This window comes from Bombina bombina, chromosome 5, assembly GCF_027579735.1.
Source record: "Bombina bombina isolate aBomBom1 chromosome 5, aBomBom1.pri, whole genome shotgun sequence".
Classification (NCBI taxonomy): Eukaryota; Metazoa; Chordata; class Amphibia; order Anura; family Bombinatoridae; genus Bombina; species Bombina bombina.
In genome coordinates, this window is record NC_069503.1 from 826,736,508 (window position 1) to 826,756,689 (window position 20,182).

General features: G+C 38.1%; 1 protein-coding gene across 1 annotated transcript in view; it reads left to right on the plus strand.

Moving 5' to 3' along the window:
• LPIN2 (lipin 2) overlaps nucleotides 1-20,182 on the plus strand; it is a 245,089-nt gene that overhangs the window by 177,701 nt on the left and 47,206 nt on the right. Inside the window, exons 11-14 of the mRNA XM_053714954.1 lie at nucleotides 1,743-1,836; nucleotides 2,257-2,326; nucleotides 2,438-2,527; nucleotides 8,545-8,621. Of these exons, the coding sequence (XP_053570929.1) occupies nucleotides 1,743-1,836; nucleotides 2,257-2,326; nucleotides 2,438-2,527; nucleotides 8,545-8,621 (331 nt within the window). The remainder of the gene's footprint in view (nucleotides 1-1,742; nucleotides 1,837-2,256; nucleotides 2,327-2,437; nucleotides 2,528-8,544; nucleotides 8,622-20,182) is intronic.

The following is a 20,182-nucleotide window of genomic DNA, read 5'->3' on the forward strand; positions in this document are numbered from 1 at the left end:
TTTTTTACTATAAACCAGGGCCAGCTTAGCCATTTATTCTTCTTGGGTCAATAAATTCAGTACCAATACAATAGGTTGGATGTTAATCATGATATTTATTAATTGGATGATGCTCATCATTTTAAAGGGACACTACTAAAAATGATCTATCCTCTATATGAAAGAGCAACATTTTTTTTTTATTGCCAGAATAATTCTGAATTATTAAAATTGAAATTAACATAACATCATCAGTCATTCCTACTAATGCTCATTCATTTACATGTGATTTCTACCAATGCCAATGAGGATTAGTATGAAGTGCCTGTCAGCCAATGAGCATTTATAAGAAATATACAGGTATATATATATTTTACTGCAATTCGTAGTGAGTCCCTTTGTAAAGGAAATATATAATGGATATAGTTTTTTTCTGTTTAAAATACTAATACAAGTATACAAGATCTTATCAGCGGCGCCACTCAAGTACTTTGGACGTGCCTCCTTATGCCAGCCTCGACTTTACAGGAAAAAAGTGCACAGTGTATATACACCAATTATTCCCTGTTTAGTCTCTGAGATAGACAAACGCATTGTGTACAAGGTGCCAATATCAGCGTTTAATTAGATTGAAAAAAAAATGCCCCATTAAATGCACTTGTGTGGCATAGGGCATTGAATAGAATGTTGGAGCTGCACAGTACCATTATGGACTTTTATTCAACCTTAATTCTTCTTAATTCTTCCTATAATAGTCTGATACTGTATAAATATATGGTAATCTCATCTCAGAGTCTTTATTTTTAGCTCTATTTAATCTTGCCCTAATTACTGGATGTGGATCCCCCAAACCTTTCTAAAACATTCCACTATTGTTAGCTTTATTACTTGTCTGTTATTTCCAATATGTACCTTGTACAATGCTTTTCACTATGGGCTAGACTGCATTTTAGTTGTAAAGTTAATTGTTTAAAATAGCCAACAGCTATCTGTTGCTACTATTAGTGGTCTAACCCTATATTTGTGCTTAAAACAGACATTTTACTTTTTATTGTATAAGAAAGAGAATATTATTTAAACATGATAAAAATAGTTTTGTATGAAAGAAACTATTGCCATAAACTCTTTTTTTTAATTTTGATTTTAATGCTTACAGGAAGTGCATTTTTTAATTAACTAATCCTTAAAGGGACATGAAACCCAAAAAAAATATTTCATGATTCAGATAGAGAATACAATTTTAAACAACTTTCTAATTTACTTCTATTATCTAATCTGTTTTATTCTCTTGGTATCATTTGTTGAAGGAGCAGCCGTGCACTACTGGTTTCTAACTGAACACATGGGTGAGCCAATCACAATCAGTTTATATATGCAGCCAACAATCAACAGCTAGAACCTAGATTCTCTGCTGCACATGAACTTTCCTAGATAAACATTTCAGCAAAGGATAACAAGAGAAAGAAGCAAATTAAATAATAGAAGTAAATTGGAAAGTTGTTTGAAATTGTATTCTCTATCTGAATCATGAAAGAAAATTTTTGGGTTTCATGTCCCTTTAAGGACTGATTACTACTGGCTGATGAGCAGTACTCTTGCTTTATTGCTGAACAATGACACCTCACAAGCATACAAAACTTAATTTTTTTGCAGTACATCCATTTAAAAAGTTTTAAAATGCCGCATTTTAGATTAAAAAAAAAAAACACTTTCGTCTCTTTTCTGATGAAATAGTAAAAGTTTAATTGCATGTTTTTTTTCAGAGAAATTCAAGGAGCACATTGTTACTTATGAACAATTTGCTGAAAACCCTGGAATCATCGACAATCCTAATCTTGTAGTGAGAATTTATAACCGGTAAAGTAGTGACTTTAACAGTTTGAAGCTATGAATACCACTGGTTATACTAATCCTTTTATTTCAATTAGTTTTGTGTTCTATCCTTTTTAAATAGCGTTGGGTAGAGAGATTACACATATCCTGTATATAATTATATAAATATAGTACTAATATTTACATCTATTAACTGTGCTTATTTACAATGTAATATTTTAGTGATATTAGTTGATATATGTTCAGTTGTATTTATGTTTTTAAGAAAGAATGCATGAGTTTGCTTTATTGTGAGACATTGATTCACAACATATAAGTCTAGCACAGATTTGAATATGTACCCTTCTTTCTTTAGATGACTTGCATACTAATTTGATTACCTCTTTAATAATGTAATGGGGTTATATGCTGTTGGAATAATACTTAAAATCTGCTTTTTGACAGGTATTACAACTGGGTGCTGGCAGCGCCTATGATTTTAAGTATGCAGGTGTTCCAGAAAAACCTACCTAAGGTAAATGTTATTAGCCCAACCAGAAACAAAGTACCGGCTGACACAAAGCTAAAACACCAGACTCTTAATATTTCAACATACTGATGGTGCAAACCTTTTCATTTCTATTAGAATACTATTGAATCATGGGTAAAAGAGAAGATGCCAAAAAAGTCTGGAAGATGGTGGTTTTGGAGGAAGAGAGAGAGTATGGTAAAACAGGTAAATCAGCGTCTTATGCAGAAATAAAGTAACTATCAAATCCTGTGTTCTGCTAGACTTAGAGATATTATAATAAAAACAATGCATGCTCTAATTCATAAGTTTAGCTAACTGTGGTTAACCCCTTGCAAATGTGTTTAAACGCATAGGTAAAGTTGTGCTTATGAGCTGCAAGTACTGTTTTTTTTTTTTTTTTCTCCAAGCAGAAAGATGCCAGTGATTTGCAGCTGCATATGACTGCCATTCTTGTCTCACCATCTCCCAAGATGGGCCTTTTCTTTCATGTTAGTGGCAAGAGTCCATGAGCTAGTGACGTGTGGGATATACATTCCTACCAGGAGGGGGCAAATTTTCCCAAACCTCAAAATGCCGATAAATACACCACACACAGCACTCAGTTTTACAAACTTTGCCTCCCTGCGGAGGTGGTGAAGCAAGATGTGCTTGATTTTCTTCTGTGAAAGGCGCTTCTAAGCAGTGTTTGTCAGAGGGATGTGAAGGGAATATTGCCTGTTTATTTAGTGGTTTCGCCCATGGGAAATCCTTTCAAAGGCTCTCTGTAATGGGTCGCAGGGATTCATTCCTTGCCTCCCTTTTCAGATTGACGTTATACTCCTATACCATTACCTCTGCTGATATTTTTCAGTACTGGTTTGGCTGTATGCTATATGTGGATGGGTGTCTTCCGGTAAGTAGGTATCATTATTTTAAGACACTCTCAGCTATGTTTGGCGCTTTATGTTATAAAGTTTTAAATATATGTATTTACTTATATTTGCCATGAGTCAGGTCTATGTATATTTCCCTTTTCTGCAGACTATCAAATTCAGTATGAAATTTATGTTTTTTATTTTTTCTTACCTGGGGTTTTCAGATTCTTTCAATTTGACTTTATTTTCCAAATGTTCGCGGGCAAACTAGGCTTGCAGGATGCAAAATGCCGCTTTTTATGGCGTAATTTTTGGCGCGCAAATGTTTTTGCCATGAAAGTGCGTCTAAGGTGACGTAAGTTTAGTCATTTCCTGTGTCTTTGTTGACGCACGTTGTTTAGGCGCAGAGTCGCGCTTATTGTGACGCGAGTTGCATCATTTCCTGATGTTAGCTCTTGCGCCAAAATATTTTAATTTTCTTTTTGCGTCATACTTGGCGCCTAAAATCTTTTTTGTATATATCCCTTCTTCTTTTTATGCTTCTGGTTCTCTTCATGTTAAGAGCTATGATGCTTATTTTTTGCATCTTACTTTAGCATAAGCATTTTTTCCCATTCCTGAAACTGCTATATGAGGAAATTGGATATTTATTTTGTTTAAATGTTTTTTGTTTTTTTTTGTTTTTTTTACATTTTGCAAGATGTCTTAATCTAATCCTGTCTCTGATGTTTCTGTAGAAACCATGCTGCCTGAACACAGTTCTACCAAAGCTAAGTGTGTCTCTGGTAAATTAACTGATGTTATTTCTTCAGCTCGATTATGTAGCATCTGTCATGATAAGCTTTTGCTTAAAGGTCTTTTAAAACTTCTCATAAATCTGATTAAATTTGTATTGACCGACAGCATACTGAAATTTCCTCTGCTGATGAGGATTCTTCTGGTTCATAAGATCCTGATTCAGATTCTGAAATTGACAAATCGTCCTTTCTGTTTAAGATCGATTATATTTGTTCTTTATTGAAGGAAGTTCTGGTTATTATGGGTATTGAAGAGTCTAGTCCTCTTGATAATAAAGCCAGTAAACGTTTGAATACTGTTTTAAACCTCCTAAGGTTGCTCCTGAGGTTTTTCCTGTTCCAGATGCTGTTTCTGATATGATTACTAAGGAATGGTCTAAGCCTGGTTCTTCTTTCAATCCTTCATCTAGGTTTAAGAAGTCTTATCCTTTACCTGTGGCTAATTTGGAGTTTTGGGAAAAAGTTCCTAAAGTTGATGGGGCTATTTCCACTCTTGCCAAACGTACTACTATTCCTATGGAAGATTTTACTTCTTTTAAGGATCCTTTAGATAGGAAGATTGAATCTCATCTTAGAAGAGCATATTTACATTCTGGCTATAATATTAGGCCTGCTATTTCAATGGCTGATGTGGCCGCTGCTTCAACTTTTTGGTTGGATAGTTTAGCCCGGCAGGTAGATCATCATGATTTGACCAGCATTGTTCCTTTGCTACAACATGCTAATCATTTTATTTGTGATGCTATATTTGACATTATTAAAATTGATGTTAAATCTATGTCCTTAGCTATTTTAGCCAGAAGAGCTTTATGGCTTAAATCTTGGAATGCTGACATGGTGTCTGAATCTAGATTACTATCTCTCTCTTTCCAGGGTAAGTATTTATTTGCTTCTCAATTAAATTCTATTATTTCTACTGTTACTGGTAGGAGTTTTCTTACCTCAAGATAAAAAATTTAAGGGCAAATTTAAGGCTCCTAATCGTTTTCGTTTCTTTCGTCAGAATAAGGAACAAAAGTCTACTCCTTCCCCTAAGGCCTCTGGTTCCAATTGGAAACCATCCTCAAATTGGAATAAGACCAAGCCTTATAAAAGACCTAATCCAGCCCCCAAGACTGCATGAAGGTGCGGCCCTCAATCAGGTTCAGCTGGTGGAGGGCAGATTGAAATTGTTTCAGGAAATTTGGTTAGGTTCTTTTCAGAATCAGTGGATTCAGAATATTGTGTGTCAAGAGTATCGAATAGGATTCAGAATAAGGCCTCCCGTGAGAAGATTCTTTCTTTCTCATATTCCAACAAATACTGTGAAATCTCAGGCTTTTCTGAACTGTGTTTCAGATCTAGAGCTTTCAGGGGTGATTATTCCAGTTCCTCTACAGGAACAGGGTTTGGGGTTTTATTCAAATCTATTCATTGTCCCAAAGAAAGAGAATTCTTTCAGACCAGTTCTGGATATGAAACTTTTAAATCGTTTGTAAGTGTCCCAACTTTCAAGATAGTGACTAAGGACTACTCTGCCTTCCATTTGGCCTAGCGACCGCTCCAATAATCTTTTTGAGGGTTCTCGGTGCCCTTCTATCTGTAATCAGAGAGCAGGGTATTGCCGTGTTTCCTTATATGGACGATATCTTGGTACTAGCTCAGTCTCACATGAAACAACTAGTGTTGTTTCTTCAAAGGCATGTTTGGAGGATCAATTTACTAAAGAGTTTCTTGATTCCTCAAACAAAGGTCACCGTTTTAGGTTTCCAGATAGATTCAGTGTCCATGACTCTGTTTTTAACAGGCAAGAGGCAAATTAAATTGGTTTTAGCTTGTCTAAACCTTCAGTCTCGATCATTCCCTTCAGTGGCTATGTGCATGGAAGTTTTAGGTATTATGACTGCAGCACTGGACGCGATCCCCTTTGCTCATTTTCATATGAGACCTCTGCAGCTTTGCATGCTGAATCAATAGTGCAGGAATTATACTCGGATATCACAGTTGATATACTTAAATCCCAACATTCAACTCTTTCTGTCTTGGTGGTTGGACCATCATCGGATTATTCAAGGGGCTTCTTTTGTTCGTGCTATCTTCAGAGCTCTTCAGGCTTGGCCTCTATTAAGGAGAGAACATTTCATTCGTTTTCAAACAGACAATATCACAACAGAGGCATATGTCAATCACCAGAGAGGGACTCACAGTTTATTAGCAATGAATGAAGTATTTCGGATACTTTCTTGGGCAGAGTCCAACTCTTGTCTAATTTCTGTGATTCATATTCCAGGTGTAGACAATTGGGAAGCGGATTATCTCAATCGTCAGACTTTGCATCCAGGGGAGTGGTCTCTCCATCCAGATGTGTTTCATTAGATTGTACAAATGTGGGGTCTTCCAGAAATAGATTTGATGGACTTCTTCCAAGGGTGATCTCCAAGATCATAATGGAACAATCTCATGCGTTTCTGATAGCACCAGCATGGCCTCACAGGTTCTGGTATGCTGATCTTGTCCGGATGTCCAGTTGCCAGCCTTGGCCACTTCATTTAAGGCCAGACCCTCTGCCTCAAGGGCCGTTTTTCCATCAGGATCTCAAATCTCTAAATTTAAAGGTATGGAAATTGAACGCTTAGTTCTTAGTCATAGAGGTTTCTCTGATGCAGTAATTGACACTATGTTACAGACTCATAAGTCTGTTTCGAGGAAGATTTATTATCAGGTTTAGAAAACCTATATTTCATAAAGCTCCTCTCATAATAATTATTGGCATTCTTTTAGAATTCCTTGGATTTTACAGTTTCTTCAGAATGGTTTGTATAAAGGTTTGTCTGCAAATAATTTGAATGGACAAATTTCTGCTCTTTCTGTCTTATTTCATAGAAAGATTGCTAAGCTTCCTGATATTCACTGTTTTGTTCAGGCTTTGGTTCGTATCAAACCTGTTATTAAGTCCATTTCTCCTCCTTGGAGTCTTAATTTGGTTTTAAGGATTTTGCAGACTCCTCCTTTTGAGCCTATGCATTCTTTGGATATTAAACTACTTTCTTGGAAAGTGTTATTTCTTTTGGCTATCTCTTCTGCTAGAAGAGTTTCTGAATTATCGTCTCTCTCTTGTGAGTCTCCTTATCTTATATTTCATCAAGATAAAGTGGTTTTACGGACTTCATTTACATTTTTACCTAAAGTTGTGAATTCTAACAACATAAGTAGAGAAATTGTTGTTCCTTCTTTATGTCCTAATCCTAAGAATTCTCTTGAGAGATCTCTACATTCTTTGGATGTAGTAAGAGCTTTGAAATACAGTCTTTGAATGTGGTAAGAGTTTTCAAATACTATGTTGAAGCTACAAAGGATTTCAGACTTCTAGTCTGTTATTTTTTCTGGTTCCAGGAAAGGTCAGAAAGCCTCTGCCATTTCTTTGGCATCTTGGTTGAAACTTTTGATTCACAAGGCTTATTTGGAGGCAGGGAAGTCTCCTCCTCAGAATTACAGCTCATTCTACCGATCAGTTGCCACTTCTTGGGCTTTCAAGAATGGAGCTTCAGTTGATCAGATTTGCAAAGCAGCAACTTGGTCTTCTTTGCATAAATTTACTAAATTTTATAATTTTTATTTGTTTGCTTCTCCGGAAGCAGTCTTTGGTAGAAAAGTTCTTCAGGCAGCTGTCTCAGTTTGATTCTTTTTGCCTATGATTTGAGTTTTTTTTAAATTTAAGAAAACGTAATTATTATTTTGGATTTCATTTTTTCAGCGAAAAGTAGCTGTTTTTATTTGTTATCCCTCCCTCTCTAGTGACTCTGTGGTGTTCCACACCTTGGGTATTGTATCCCATACGTCACTAGTCATGGACTCTTGCCACTTACATGAAAGAAAACATAATTTATGTAAGAACTTACCTGATGAATTAATTTCTTTCATAGTGACAAGAATCCATGAGGCCCACCCAAATTTTTGGTGGTTATGATTTTTCTGTATAAAAGCACATTATTTTTCCAGTTACTCTTTTTGTATGTTTTTTTTTTTTTACTCCTTTTTTACACCTCACTACTTGGCTATACGTTAAAACTGAGTTGTGTGCGTGGTGGGAGGTGTATTTATAGGCATTTTGAAGTTTGGGAAACTTTGCCCCCTCCTGGTAGGAATGTATATCCCATACGTCACTAGCTCATGGACTCTTGCCACTATGAAAGAAATTAATTTATCAGGAAAGTTCTTACATAAATTATGTTTTCCTTTGTGTTTAACCCCTTTATGGAGTTAATCACATAGCTAGGATCATTCATTTTAACAATTACACACTGTATCAAATTAGAGCATGTCATTATTCTCATTGAAATTCCTAAATTTACAAGTGTTATGTTCTTTTACTGTATTTGAAAAGGAAATTTAAGTTTTTAAAACAGAGGCCCTTCTAAGTTTTGATAAGCAGTGTGTGCAGAGAATTTTGGCCATGAAGCGCTATGAAAGCTGTTTGTATCAATGCAACATGAATGAACTCTGCTCAAATGACAAAATACTGTCCGTGAAACTCACACATACCTGTATGTAAGTTGTCATTAGTTTGATGAGGGATTTTTTTCTCTCTCAGCCAGACATGAAGGATGAGAAACTGGATTCAGAAAGTAACAACATGGAAATGTCTGATAAAAATGAACAAAATCTCAGGTATGTTCTAGTCTATTTTTATAATGGTATTTAGTTATTATATCTTATCAAAACTATCAAAAATTCCATTCATCTGGTCTGCCTGTAATATGTTCAATGAGTGTCACCTTTACAATTAGATTTCTGGTCAGAAAAGAGCCGACATAAGAATTTAATTACAATTCTATATCTCCTAAATGTCCCCCAATTTGTAGGATAACCCTGAAACTTCCCTGAGGGTCCTGCGTCTTGTAACCACTATAATATTAGTACATCTGTCACTTGTCGCCCTATCATAGTGCTTTTTCATATATACTAATATGATAGTGGTTTATAATATTGTTTCTCAAACTCCAGTCTTCAAATACCCCTAACAGCCAGATTTACATGATATCTGAAGTAGAGAACAGGTGAAATAATCAGCTGATAGGTGAGAGCAGGTTAGTAACCATGGTTACTGATCAGCTGATTTTTTTAAACTGTTCTCTACTTTAAATATCATGAAAATCTGACCTGTTAAGGGTACTTGAGGACTGGAGTTGAGAAATACTGGTTTACAAGACTCATGGCCCTCCGAGAAGTAAGGTGCGAAAATAATTAGGATTATTATAGCCTATGGTGACTAAATCATCTTGATTTTATTAAAGACAGGAAGCAAATATTTTGCATCAAATCTTTACTGATTCCAAACAGCAGCAAAGGAATATACAGATAAAAAAAAACATAGCAACAAGCCTGCACCAATCAGCACACAGCAGGCCAATAAACTGTAAAGAACAAGTCCAGCACTTCCTCTTTTCTTTGACCATAAGACAGCGGAGCCAATCAGGAAGGAAACAAACTCCAATGAATATCTATCATAGAACAAAATCGGAACAGCGACTCCCAGGAAGGAAAACAACAGATGACATGGTCCATAGATAAATAAGGAAAAAAAATCCCCAGAGTCACTGAAAGAGGAAAAAACGAAAAATAATTAGCCCCAGAAAAGGAAAATCAACAGCCATAACCTCATTTAGATGAAATTTCAAGAAAACAAAATCTTTATTAACACATCATGGGAGGGACAGAAGTGTGGAGGGGGGGGAGCATATTTGCCTCCTGTCTTTAATAAAATCAAGATTATTTATTCACCATAGGCTATAATAATCCAAAATTTAAGACAAGACATGAGGCTTCATATTTTGCATTTTTAACGCACCTACAAATAAACTTCAAAACAAAAAGTAACCAAGTTCAAAAATTTGTGAGAGTCGGAGCTCTAATGCCCCTCTTGAAAACTCTGGGGGAGTAGAGTTCTTTAACCCCGTTTTACCTCTGGGGAGGAGGTTCTATCACCCCTATGTGAAAAACCCGGGGGAGGGGTTAATGGCCATCAGGCTGGAATTTTGCCTCTATGTGCACCTGGGCGAGATAGGGCCTTCCCAAGTCAATTACAAGGATAAAAAAAAGACTGATACTGAGCTAAAGCGTAAGAAGTCTGAATGGCAGAGTTAGAGCGACAGATTAAAATTGAATCCTGAAACAAACAAACTCAGGACCTAGGGTAAAGGAGCCCTACTTAAATCCACATGCTATAATTTTGTCGTCCTGTCAAAAGCACTGAGGCAAAGGGGAAGCCTGCAGGGAAAGAGATACAAGAAAATCACATAGAAAAGGTAAATGATAACAGAGTTGGATATGAAAAAACTGGACGGGGGAAACAAAGGGGGATATCAGAACTATAAGACAATAACAATATGTAGAAGACAGGCCCTATAAGTGTATAGAATAGAGAGAAAAACAATAGGAAATAGAAATTTCAAAAGTAGATGAATTTCCGTTAAGACAGAAAATGTAGATAAGAAGGTATAAGGAAATAAAATCACAGAAAATGAAATAAAGCAATACAATTGGAGGATTTCAAAACAAGGAGGGCCTAACAGACGGCCAAAAGCAAATCCAGAGGGAAAAAATTATTATTATTATCAGTTATTTGCAGAGCGCAAACCGATTCCGCAGCGCTATATAATACAGAAACGAGAGATCCAGTGTCGTGCTGAGCAGCGGCTCGCTTGACGAACCGGAGCTAGTCACTGGTCAGGCACGCATCCGCGTGGACCGTCAGCACAGCGCCGGAGGATATGGTAAAAAAATATATCTGTAAAATAAAAAACAAACGCAACCCAGATTCAAGGTAGTAGACAAACTTTATTGCAAAATCCCACTGCGCATATATATGCACTTAAAGACATAGGTGTATGCACTTGAATCTTTTTAGCTGGAAATAGTAGTTAGCGGTTTGTGTGAGCAGTCTTTTGGTTAGCACCTGCTGCAAGCAACACCTGTTACGTACGCCTGTGTGTGTATGTCTTTCAGTCTTTGTTGTCTTCACTTAGGGGGCTATTGTTGATACACCCCCAGGAGAACGGCATACAGCTTGGTGTGAATTCAAGTACAGACTATTAACCATCATACACATTTATTTGTGCAACTTGATACCACTCTGACTGTTTAAGATACTGGAATATACGTAAGAGTGTGGTTTTTGGATTATGTTCTGGTTTTGATTTCATTGTAGATTTATATGTTATGGTAATATCTGTTACCATTTGTTGTATTTCCTAATTTTGGAGGTTTTATAAATCTTGATCCCAACTATTGACCATCACTATTTTCATTTATTCATTTTATTTATTGATATGTTATTTATATTATATTGGTATTTACTGTTTATCTCTAGCTTAGAAGCGCAGATTTTTTTTCCTTTTTATCTGCATATATATGCACTTACAAAAGGGAAGTTAGAATATGCCTTTCAATACATTCCTTGGCTTTGTCTGATCACTGCTATCTTCCGTGATTTTATCCAAACCCTCTGTTGAAATGTACTGATCACAGGAAAAAGTTCTAGGCTGGATAAGGCAAAGGAGATATCACTCTCCAACTGGTTGAACCGGCTCTTCTGACTCGACGCGTTTATGCTGCACTAAGAGTTTTTTTAAAAGAGTGTGTTTACCTATTTTTATTATTATTTATTATTATTTTTACTCTTACTGTGGTGAGATTCTACTTTCCATTCTAGCGCTGTGAATTTTTATTAAGTATAAAATATAAAATATATATATATATATATATATATATATATATATATATATATATATATATATATATATATATATATATATATATATATATATATATATGCCCATTAGTCCACCAGGCTATCTTTCAGCCAACAAAATACATTCAGATTGAAACAAAAAAATATACTAACAGAAAAATATATACCTATAAAATTGTTTGGTATAGCCTAATGCAGGCGAAAAATATCTAATATTAATAAAGCCAAAAAACAGGGTTAACATACTAATAAAGATATAGTTTAATACGGCTAATATATTCATATTGATATAGCCTATACAGGTTTAATATATACCATAGACATAGTCTGATGAAAGGAACCAGGTTAGATTAATACCCATGTCTCTAAGGTCTAAGGTAGATGATGTCTAATAAAATCATGCTAAAAGTAGATATTTTAATATATAGCCTTAATAGAGGTTATATACAGTATATAATATAGCTTAAAGGGACAGTCTACACCAGAATTTTATTGTTTAAAAAGATAGATAATCCCTTTATTACCCATTTCCTAGTTTTGCATTACCAACACAGTTATATAAATACACTTTTTACCTCTGTGATTACCTTCTAAGCCTCTGCAAACTGCCCCCTTATTTCAGTTCTTTTGACAGACATCCATTTTAGCCAATCAGAGCTTGCTCACTGGAACTCCACGTGCTTGAGCACAGTGTTATCTATATGATAAACGTGAACCAACACCCTCTAGTGGTGAAACACTGTCAAAATGCCCTGAGAGAAGAGGCGGCCTACAAAAGCTTAGAAATTAGCATATGAATCTCCTAGGTTTAGCTTTCAACTAAGAATACCAAGAGAACAAAGCAAAATTGGTGATAAAAGTAAATTGGAAAATTGTTTAAAATTACATTCTCTATCTGATTCATGAAAGTTTATTTTGTACTAGACTGTCCCTTTAAAACAGGCTAAAGCACTTCTATAATGATAACCTAATACCGATATACTATAAAGAGTGACCCTAATACAGACTTGATAAAAACCAAAACAAGCAAATAAAAATATATAGAATATATTTAATACAGGCTATTATATAATATCGCCATAATACCGGCTAAAATACCATATTTAATAAAGTCTTAAAATATAGGCACAAAAAGAGAGTAAGGAAAATATATACATATACTATTAATGAGACCTAGGCATGAGAGATGCATATGATATCTGCACACAATAAATGCCTTAATGAAGGTTATTAAACCTATATTAAAAATATATAGCCTAAAACAGGCTAACATACAATGAAGCCTAACAAATGCTAATATATATTATCATCATAAACAGGTGTATTAAAAAACTTAGCCTAATAAACAATAATTTTTCCTAAAATTATATATACAATCTTTATTAACTTGGGTACGTGTATACTATTAAACCATTGTTCCAACCTTAAAGGGACATTCCGGCCAAAATATAAATTCACATAGATGAATTACATCTTTAAATAGAAACATATTTGCAATATACATGTATTGGCAAAAATTATTCTTGTAAAAGTTATCACTGTTTTAGTGTTAACATTTTTCTCTGGATGTGAAGCATTGCTAGATATTGTCAGTTCACCAGCATTTTAAATACTGCAGCTGCTCAGAATGATAGTGGGTCTTGTATCAGCAATTAAGAAATTGAGTCATTGTCATTACAAGATTATACAAGCACCTTAGGCTCTCTAAACAAGTGCTGTGTTTGAAATGCTGGTGCATGGTGCATACTTAAATACACTTTTGAAAACGGCTATAGCTTTTATTAGAAGCACTTTTGCTAATACATGTATGTTACAAAAATGCTTCTATTCAAAACTGAAATGCATCCATATGTATTTCAAATTTGTCTGGAATGTCCCTTTAAACTAGATTGCACTCCACTAGTTCTGTGACGTGCCAGAGTGCTATTGGAAAAGAACAGCCAAGAAAGAACAAAAAATAAATGGGTTTATTTCTCCAACATTGGTGTATCCGGTCCACGGCGTCATCCATTACTTGTGGGAATATTCTCTTCCCCAACAGGAAATGGCAAAGAGCACAGCAAAAGCTGTCCATATAGCCCCTCCTTGGCTCCGCCCCCCCAGTCATTCTCTTTGCCGCTCTGAACAAGTAGCATCTCCACGGAGATGGTGAAGAGTATGTGGTGTTTAGTTGTAGTTTTTTATTCTTCTATCAAAAGTTTGTTATTTTGAAATGGTACTGGTATGTACTATTTACTCTAAAACAGAAAGAGATGAAGAGTTCTGTTTAAAAGAGGAGTATGATTTTAGCAGCAGTAACTAAAATCAATTGCTGTTCCCACGCAGGACTGTTGAGCCTAGAGAACTTCAGTTGGGGGGAACAGTTTGCAGACTTTTCTGCTCAAGGTATGACTAGCCATTTTTCTAACAAGACTGTGTAATGCTGGAAGGCTGTCATTTTCCCTCATGGGGATCGGTAAGCCATTTTCTTAGACTCAGATAGAATAAAGGGCTTATTATGGGCTAATAACTGGTGGACACTCTTAAGGGCTAAATCGATTGTTTATTTAAGTTGTTATTATTAAGGTTTTGAAGTGGATTTCAAACTTTTTAATATTTGGGAAACGTTTTTTTCGCCAGGCACTAGTTAAGACACCTTCCCAGTCAGGAAGGACCTTTCTCTGTAGTAGGCAGAGCCTCATTTTCGCGCCATTATTGCGCAGTTTCTTTTGAGTGCAGTGCATGCAGCTGCATGTGAGAGGGTCTGGTATCCACAGAAAACGTTCCTAGAAGGCTGGAATTGGTATCATATACCCCCCTGGGATAAGTGAAGTCGCAGCAAAGGCTGTGGCTGGGACTGTAGTGGGGTTAAATTGCAAACGGCTCCGGTTTCCGCATTTTAAGGGTTAACAGCTTCAAAATTGGGGTGCAATACTTTGAATGCATTAAGACACTGTGGTGAAAATTTGGTAAAGTTTGGATAATTCCTTCATAGTTTTTCACATATTCAGTAATAAAGTGTGCCCTGTTTAACATTTAAAGAGACAGTAACGGTTTTGTTTAAAAACTGTTTTTGTGCTTTATTAACCAGTTTAAGCCTGTTTAACATGTCTGTACCTTCAGATAAGTCATGTTCTGTATGTATGGAGGCCAAGGTGGTTACTCCTTCAAATGTATGTGATAATTGTGCCATGGCGTCCAAACAAAGTAAGGACAGTTCTGTCACATTTAGTAAGGTTGCCCAGGATGATTCCTCAGATGAAGGAAGTAGGGATAGTTCTGCATCCTCTCCTTCTGTGTCTATACCAGTTATGCCCGCGCAGGCGACCCCTAGTACTTCTAGCACACCAATGCTTGTTACTATGCAACAATTGACGGCAGTAATGGATAACTCCATAGCTAATATTTTATCCAAAATGCCAGCATTTCAGAGAAAGCTCGATTGCTCAGTTTTAAACACTGTAGAGCAGGAGGGCGCTGATAATAATTTATCTGTCATACCCTCACACCAGTCTGAAGTGGCAGTGAGGGAGGGTTTGTCAGATGGAGACATTTCTGATACAGGAAGAATTTCTCAGCAGGCAGAACCTGATGTTGTGACATTTAAATTTAAATTAGAGCATCTCCGCGCATTACTTAAGGAGGTGCTATCTACTCTGGATGATTGTGACAATCTGGTCATCCCAGAAAAGTTGTGCAAGATGGACAAGTTCCTAGAGGTCCCGGTGCACCCTGATGCCTTTCCGATACCTAAAAGGGTGGCGGACATAGTGAATAAGGAGTGGGAGAAGCCAAGCATACCTTTTTGTCCCTCCTCCTATATTTAAGAAATTGTTCCCCATGGTCGACCCCAGGAAGGACACATGGCAAACAGACCCTAAGGTCGAGGGGGTGGTTTCTACACTAGCCAAACGCACAACCATTCCCATTGAGGACAATTGTGCTTTCAAAGATCCTATGGATAAAAAATTGGAGGGCTTGCTTAAAAAGATTTTTGTACAGCAAGGATACCTCCTTCAACCTATTTCGTGCATTATTCCTGTCACTACAGCGGCGTGGTTCTGGTTCGATGAACTGGAAAAGTCGCTCAGTAGGGAGACTCCATATGAGGAGGTCATGGACAGAATTCACGCACTTAAGTTAGCTAATTCCTTTATTTTAGACGCCGCTTTGCAGTTAGCGTAATTAGCGGCGAAAAATTCAGGGTTTGCAATTGTGGCGCGTAGAGCACTCTGGCTGAAGTCTTGGTCGGCGGATGTATCTTCCAAGACAAAATTGCTTAATATTCCTTTCAAAGGTAAGACCCTTTTTGGGCCAGAATTGAAGGAAATTATTTCAGATATCACTGGGGGAAAGGGCCATGCCCTCCCACAAGATAGGCCTTTCAAGGCTAAGAATAAGTCCAATTTTCGTTCCTTTCGCAACTTCAGGAATGGACCAGCTTCTAACTCTGCAGCCTCTAGACAAGAGGGTAACGCTTCCCAGTCTAAACCAGCTTGGAAACCAATGCAAGGCTGGAACAAGGGTAAACAGGCCAAGAAGCCTGCTGCTGCTACCAAAACAGCATGAAGGGGACCGGATCTAGTAGGGGGCAGACTCTCTCTCTTTGCTCAGGCTTGGGCAAGAGATGTTCAGGATCCCTGGGCACTAGAAATAGTCTCTCAGGGTTATCTTCTTGAATTCAAGGAACTACCCCCAAGAGGAAGGTTCCACATTTCTCACTTATCTTCAAACCAAATAAAGAGACAGGCATTCTTACATTGTGTAGAAGACCTGTTAAAGATGGGAGTGATACACCCAGTTCCAACTGTGGAACAAGGTACCTGCAATCCAGGAGGGTCAATATATGACTACCTTGGATTTAAATGATGCGTATCTACATATTCCTATCCACAAAGATCATCAGTTCCTAAGGTTCGCCTTTCTGGACAAACATTATCAGTTCGTGGCTCTTCCATTCGGACTAGCCACTGCTCCCAGAATTTTCACAAAAGTGCTCGGGTCCCTTCTAGCGGTTCTAAGACCAAGGGGCATTGCAGTGGCACCTTACCTGGACGACATTCTAATTCAAGCGTCGTCTCTTTCCAAGGCAAAGGCTCATACAGACATCGTTCTAGCCTTTCTCAGATCTCACGGGTGGAAGGTGAACGTAGAAAAGAGTTACCTTTTTGGGAACAATAATAGATTCTTTAGAAATGAAGATCTCCCTGACAGAAGTCAGAAAGTCAAAGCTTCTAAACGCTTGTCAAGTTCTTCACTCTATTCTGCAGCCTTCCATAGCTCAGTGCATGGAAGTAGTAGGATTGATGGTTGCAGCATTGGACATAGTTCCTTTTGCTCGAATTCATCTAAGACCATTACAACTGTGCATGCTCAAGCAGTGGAATGGGGATTATACAGACTTGTATCCAAAGATTCAAGTAGACCAGATAACCAGAGACTCACTCCGTTGGTGGTTGTCCCAGGATCACCTGTCTCAGGGAATGAGTTTCCGCAGACCAAAGTGGGTCATTGTCACGACCGACGCCAGTCTATTAGGCTGGGGTGCGGTCTGGGACTCCCTGAAAGCTCAGGGTCTAGGGTCTCGGGAAGAGTCTCTTCTTCCGATAAACATCCTGGAATTGAGAGCGATATCAATGCTCTCCAGACTTGGCCTCAACTAGCGAAGGCCGGATTCATAAGATTCCAGTCAGACAACATGACGACTGTAGCTTACATCAATCATCAGGGGGGAACAAAGAGTTCCTTGGCGATGAGAGAGGTATCCAAAATCATCAAATGGGCGGAGGATCACTCCTGCCACCTATCTGCAATCCACATCCCAGGAGTAGACAACTGGGAGGCGGATTACCTGAGTCGTCAGACTTTACATCCGGGGGAGTGGGAACTCGACCCGGAGGTGTTTGCCCAGTTGACTCAATTATGGGGCATTCCAGACATGGATCTGATGGCGTCCCGTCAGAACTTCAAGGTTCCTTGCTACGGGTCCAGATCCAGGGATCCCAAGGCGACTCTAGTGGATGCATTAGTGGCGCCTTGGTCGTTCAACCTAGCTTATGCGTTTCCACCGTTCCCTCTCCTCCCCAGGCTTGTAGCCAGGATCAAACAGGAGAAGGCCTCGGTGATTCTGATAGCTCCTGCGTGGCCACGCAGGACTTGGTATGCAGACCTGGTGAATATGTCATCGGCTCCACCATGGAAGCTACCTTTGAGACAGGATCTTCTAATACAAGGTCCATTCGAACATCCAAATCTAGTTTCTCTACAGCTGACTGCTTGGAAATTGAACGTTTGATCTTATCCAAGCGTGGGTTTTCAGATTCTGTGATAGATACTCTGGTCCAAGCCAGAAAACCTTTGACTAGAAAGATTTACCATAAGATATGGAAAAGATATATCTGTTGGTGTGAATCCAAGGGATTCTCCTGGAGTAAGATTAAAATTCCTAAGATCCTCTCCTTTCTTCAAGAAGGTTTGGATAAGGGATTGTCAGCAAGTTCTCTAAAAGGACAGATTTCTGCTTTATCTGTCTTGTTACACAAACGACTGGCAGCTGTGCCAGATGTACAAGCTTTTGTACAGGCCTTGGTCAGAATCAAGCCTGTTTACAGACCCTTGACTCCTCCTTGGAGTCTAAATTTAGTTCTTTCAGTTCTTCAAGGGGTTCCGTTTGAACCCTTACATTCCATAGATATCAAGTTACTATCTTGGAAAGTTCTGTTTTTGGTTGCTATTTCTTCTGCAAGAAGAGTGTCTGAATTATCTGCTCTGCAGTGTAACCCACCCTATCTGGTGTTCCATTCAGATAGGGTCGTTTTGCGTACTAAGCCTGGTTTTCTTCCGAAGGTCGTTTCCAACAGGAATATTAACCAGGAAATAGTTGTTCCTTCTCTGTGTCCGAATCCAGTTTCTAAGAAGGAACGTTTGTTACACAATTTAGATGTAGTTCGTGCTTTAAAGTTCTATTTAGAAGCAACTAAGGATTTTAGACAAACCACATCTTTGTTTGTCGTTTACTCTGGTAAGAGGAGAGGACAAAAAGCTACGGCTACCTTTCTGTCTTTCTGGCTGAAAAGCATTATCCGATTGGCTTATGAGACTGCCGGACGGCAGCCTCCTGAACGAATCACTGCTCACTCCACTAGAGCTGTGGCTTCCACATGTGCCTTCAAGAACGAGGCTTCTGTTGATCAGATATGTAAGGCAGCGACTTGGTCTTCTCTGCACACTTTTGCCAAATTTTACAAATTTGATACTTTTGCTTCTTCGGAGGCTGTTTTTGGGAGAAAGGTTTTGCAAGCCATGGTGCCTTCCGTTTAGGTAACCTGATTTGCTCCCTCCCTTCATCCGTGTCCTAAAGCTTTGGTATTGGTTCCCACAAGTAATGGATGACGCCGTGGACCAGACACACCAATGTTGGAGAAAACAGAATTTATGCTTACCTGATAAATTACTTTCTCCAACGATGTGTCCGGTCCACGGCCCGCCCTGGTTTTTTAATCAGGTTTGAAAAATTTCTTTCTCTATACACTACAGTCACCACGGCACCCTATAGTTTCTCCTTTTTTTTTCTCCTAACCGTCGGTCGAATGACTGGGGGGGCGGAGCCAAGGAGGGGCTATATGGACAGCTTTTGCTGTGCTCTTTGCCATTTCCTGTTGGGGAAGAGAATATTCCCACAAGTAATGGATGACGCCGTGGACCGGACACACCGCTGGAGAAAGTAATTTATCAGGTAAGCATAAATTCTGTTTTTTACAAACCCCACCATATAAATTTGATTTGTTAGGGAATTAGACCTGGCTAACGGCAACGCGCACTCTGCACTGCGCGCAGCGCATAATGGAAAAGAGGGCCTACTATTGGCCCCACATGTAAGAAAAGTAAAAGGGCCTAACCATTACCGCCACACTGCCATCCAATAACGTTCTGAGGAGCGGCTTACACGACCGACCGGAGTTTGAATCACTGGTCAGTTGTGTGACCGCGATGCCAGAACTCAGAGCGGCATTGGAAAAAAATTAGACAGTGAAGTGGACACGTGACCGAAGCGCTCTGCTCCGTGATCCACTTAGAGAAGACATGAGGGAGGCAGGGAAGACTGGAGTGCAAGCAAAGTGCTCGGTCTAAGCAGGCAACAAAGTGAAATAAAAAAATAAAGGATAAACCTGTAGTTGCACAACAGAAAAGGTTATTGCCTAATTCATGCTTTAGGATACCTACAAAAAAGGTTTGATAAAACTGAAATTCAGTAATAATATCTACAAAAGTTAAAGCATTCTGTAACTATGGCATATCTAACTAATAATTTGTTAAATGAAAAATATCCAAATATAAACACAGATCTTAGGTTTTTTTAGCAATTGGGATGAAAGAATATGTGACCTGCTGTCTGGAAGCAGCAAAGAAAAGAGGAAGTGCTGGGCTTGTTCTATACAGTTTATTGGGCTGCTGTGTGCTGATTGGTGCAGTCTTGTTACAATGTAGTTTATTTTTTCTC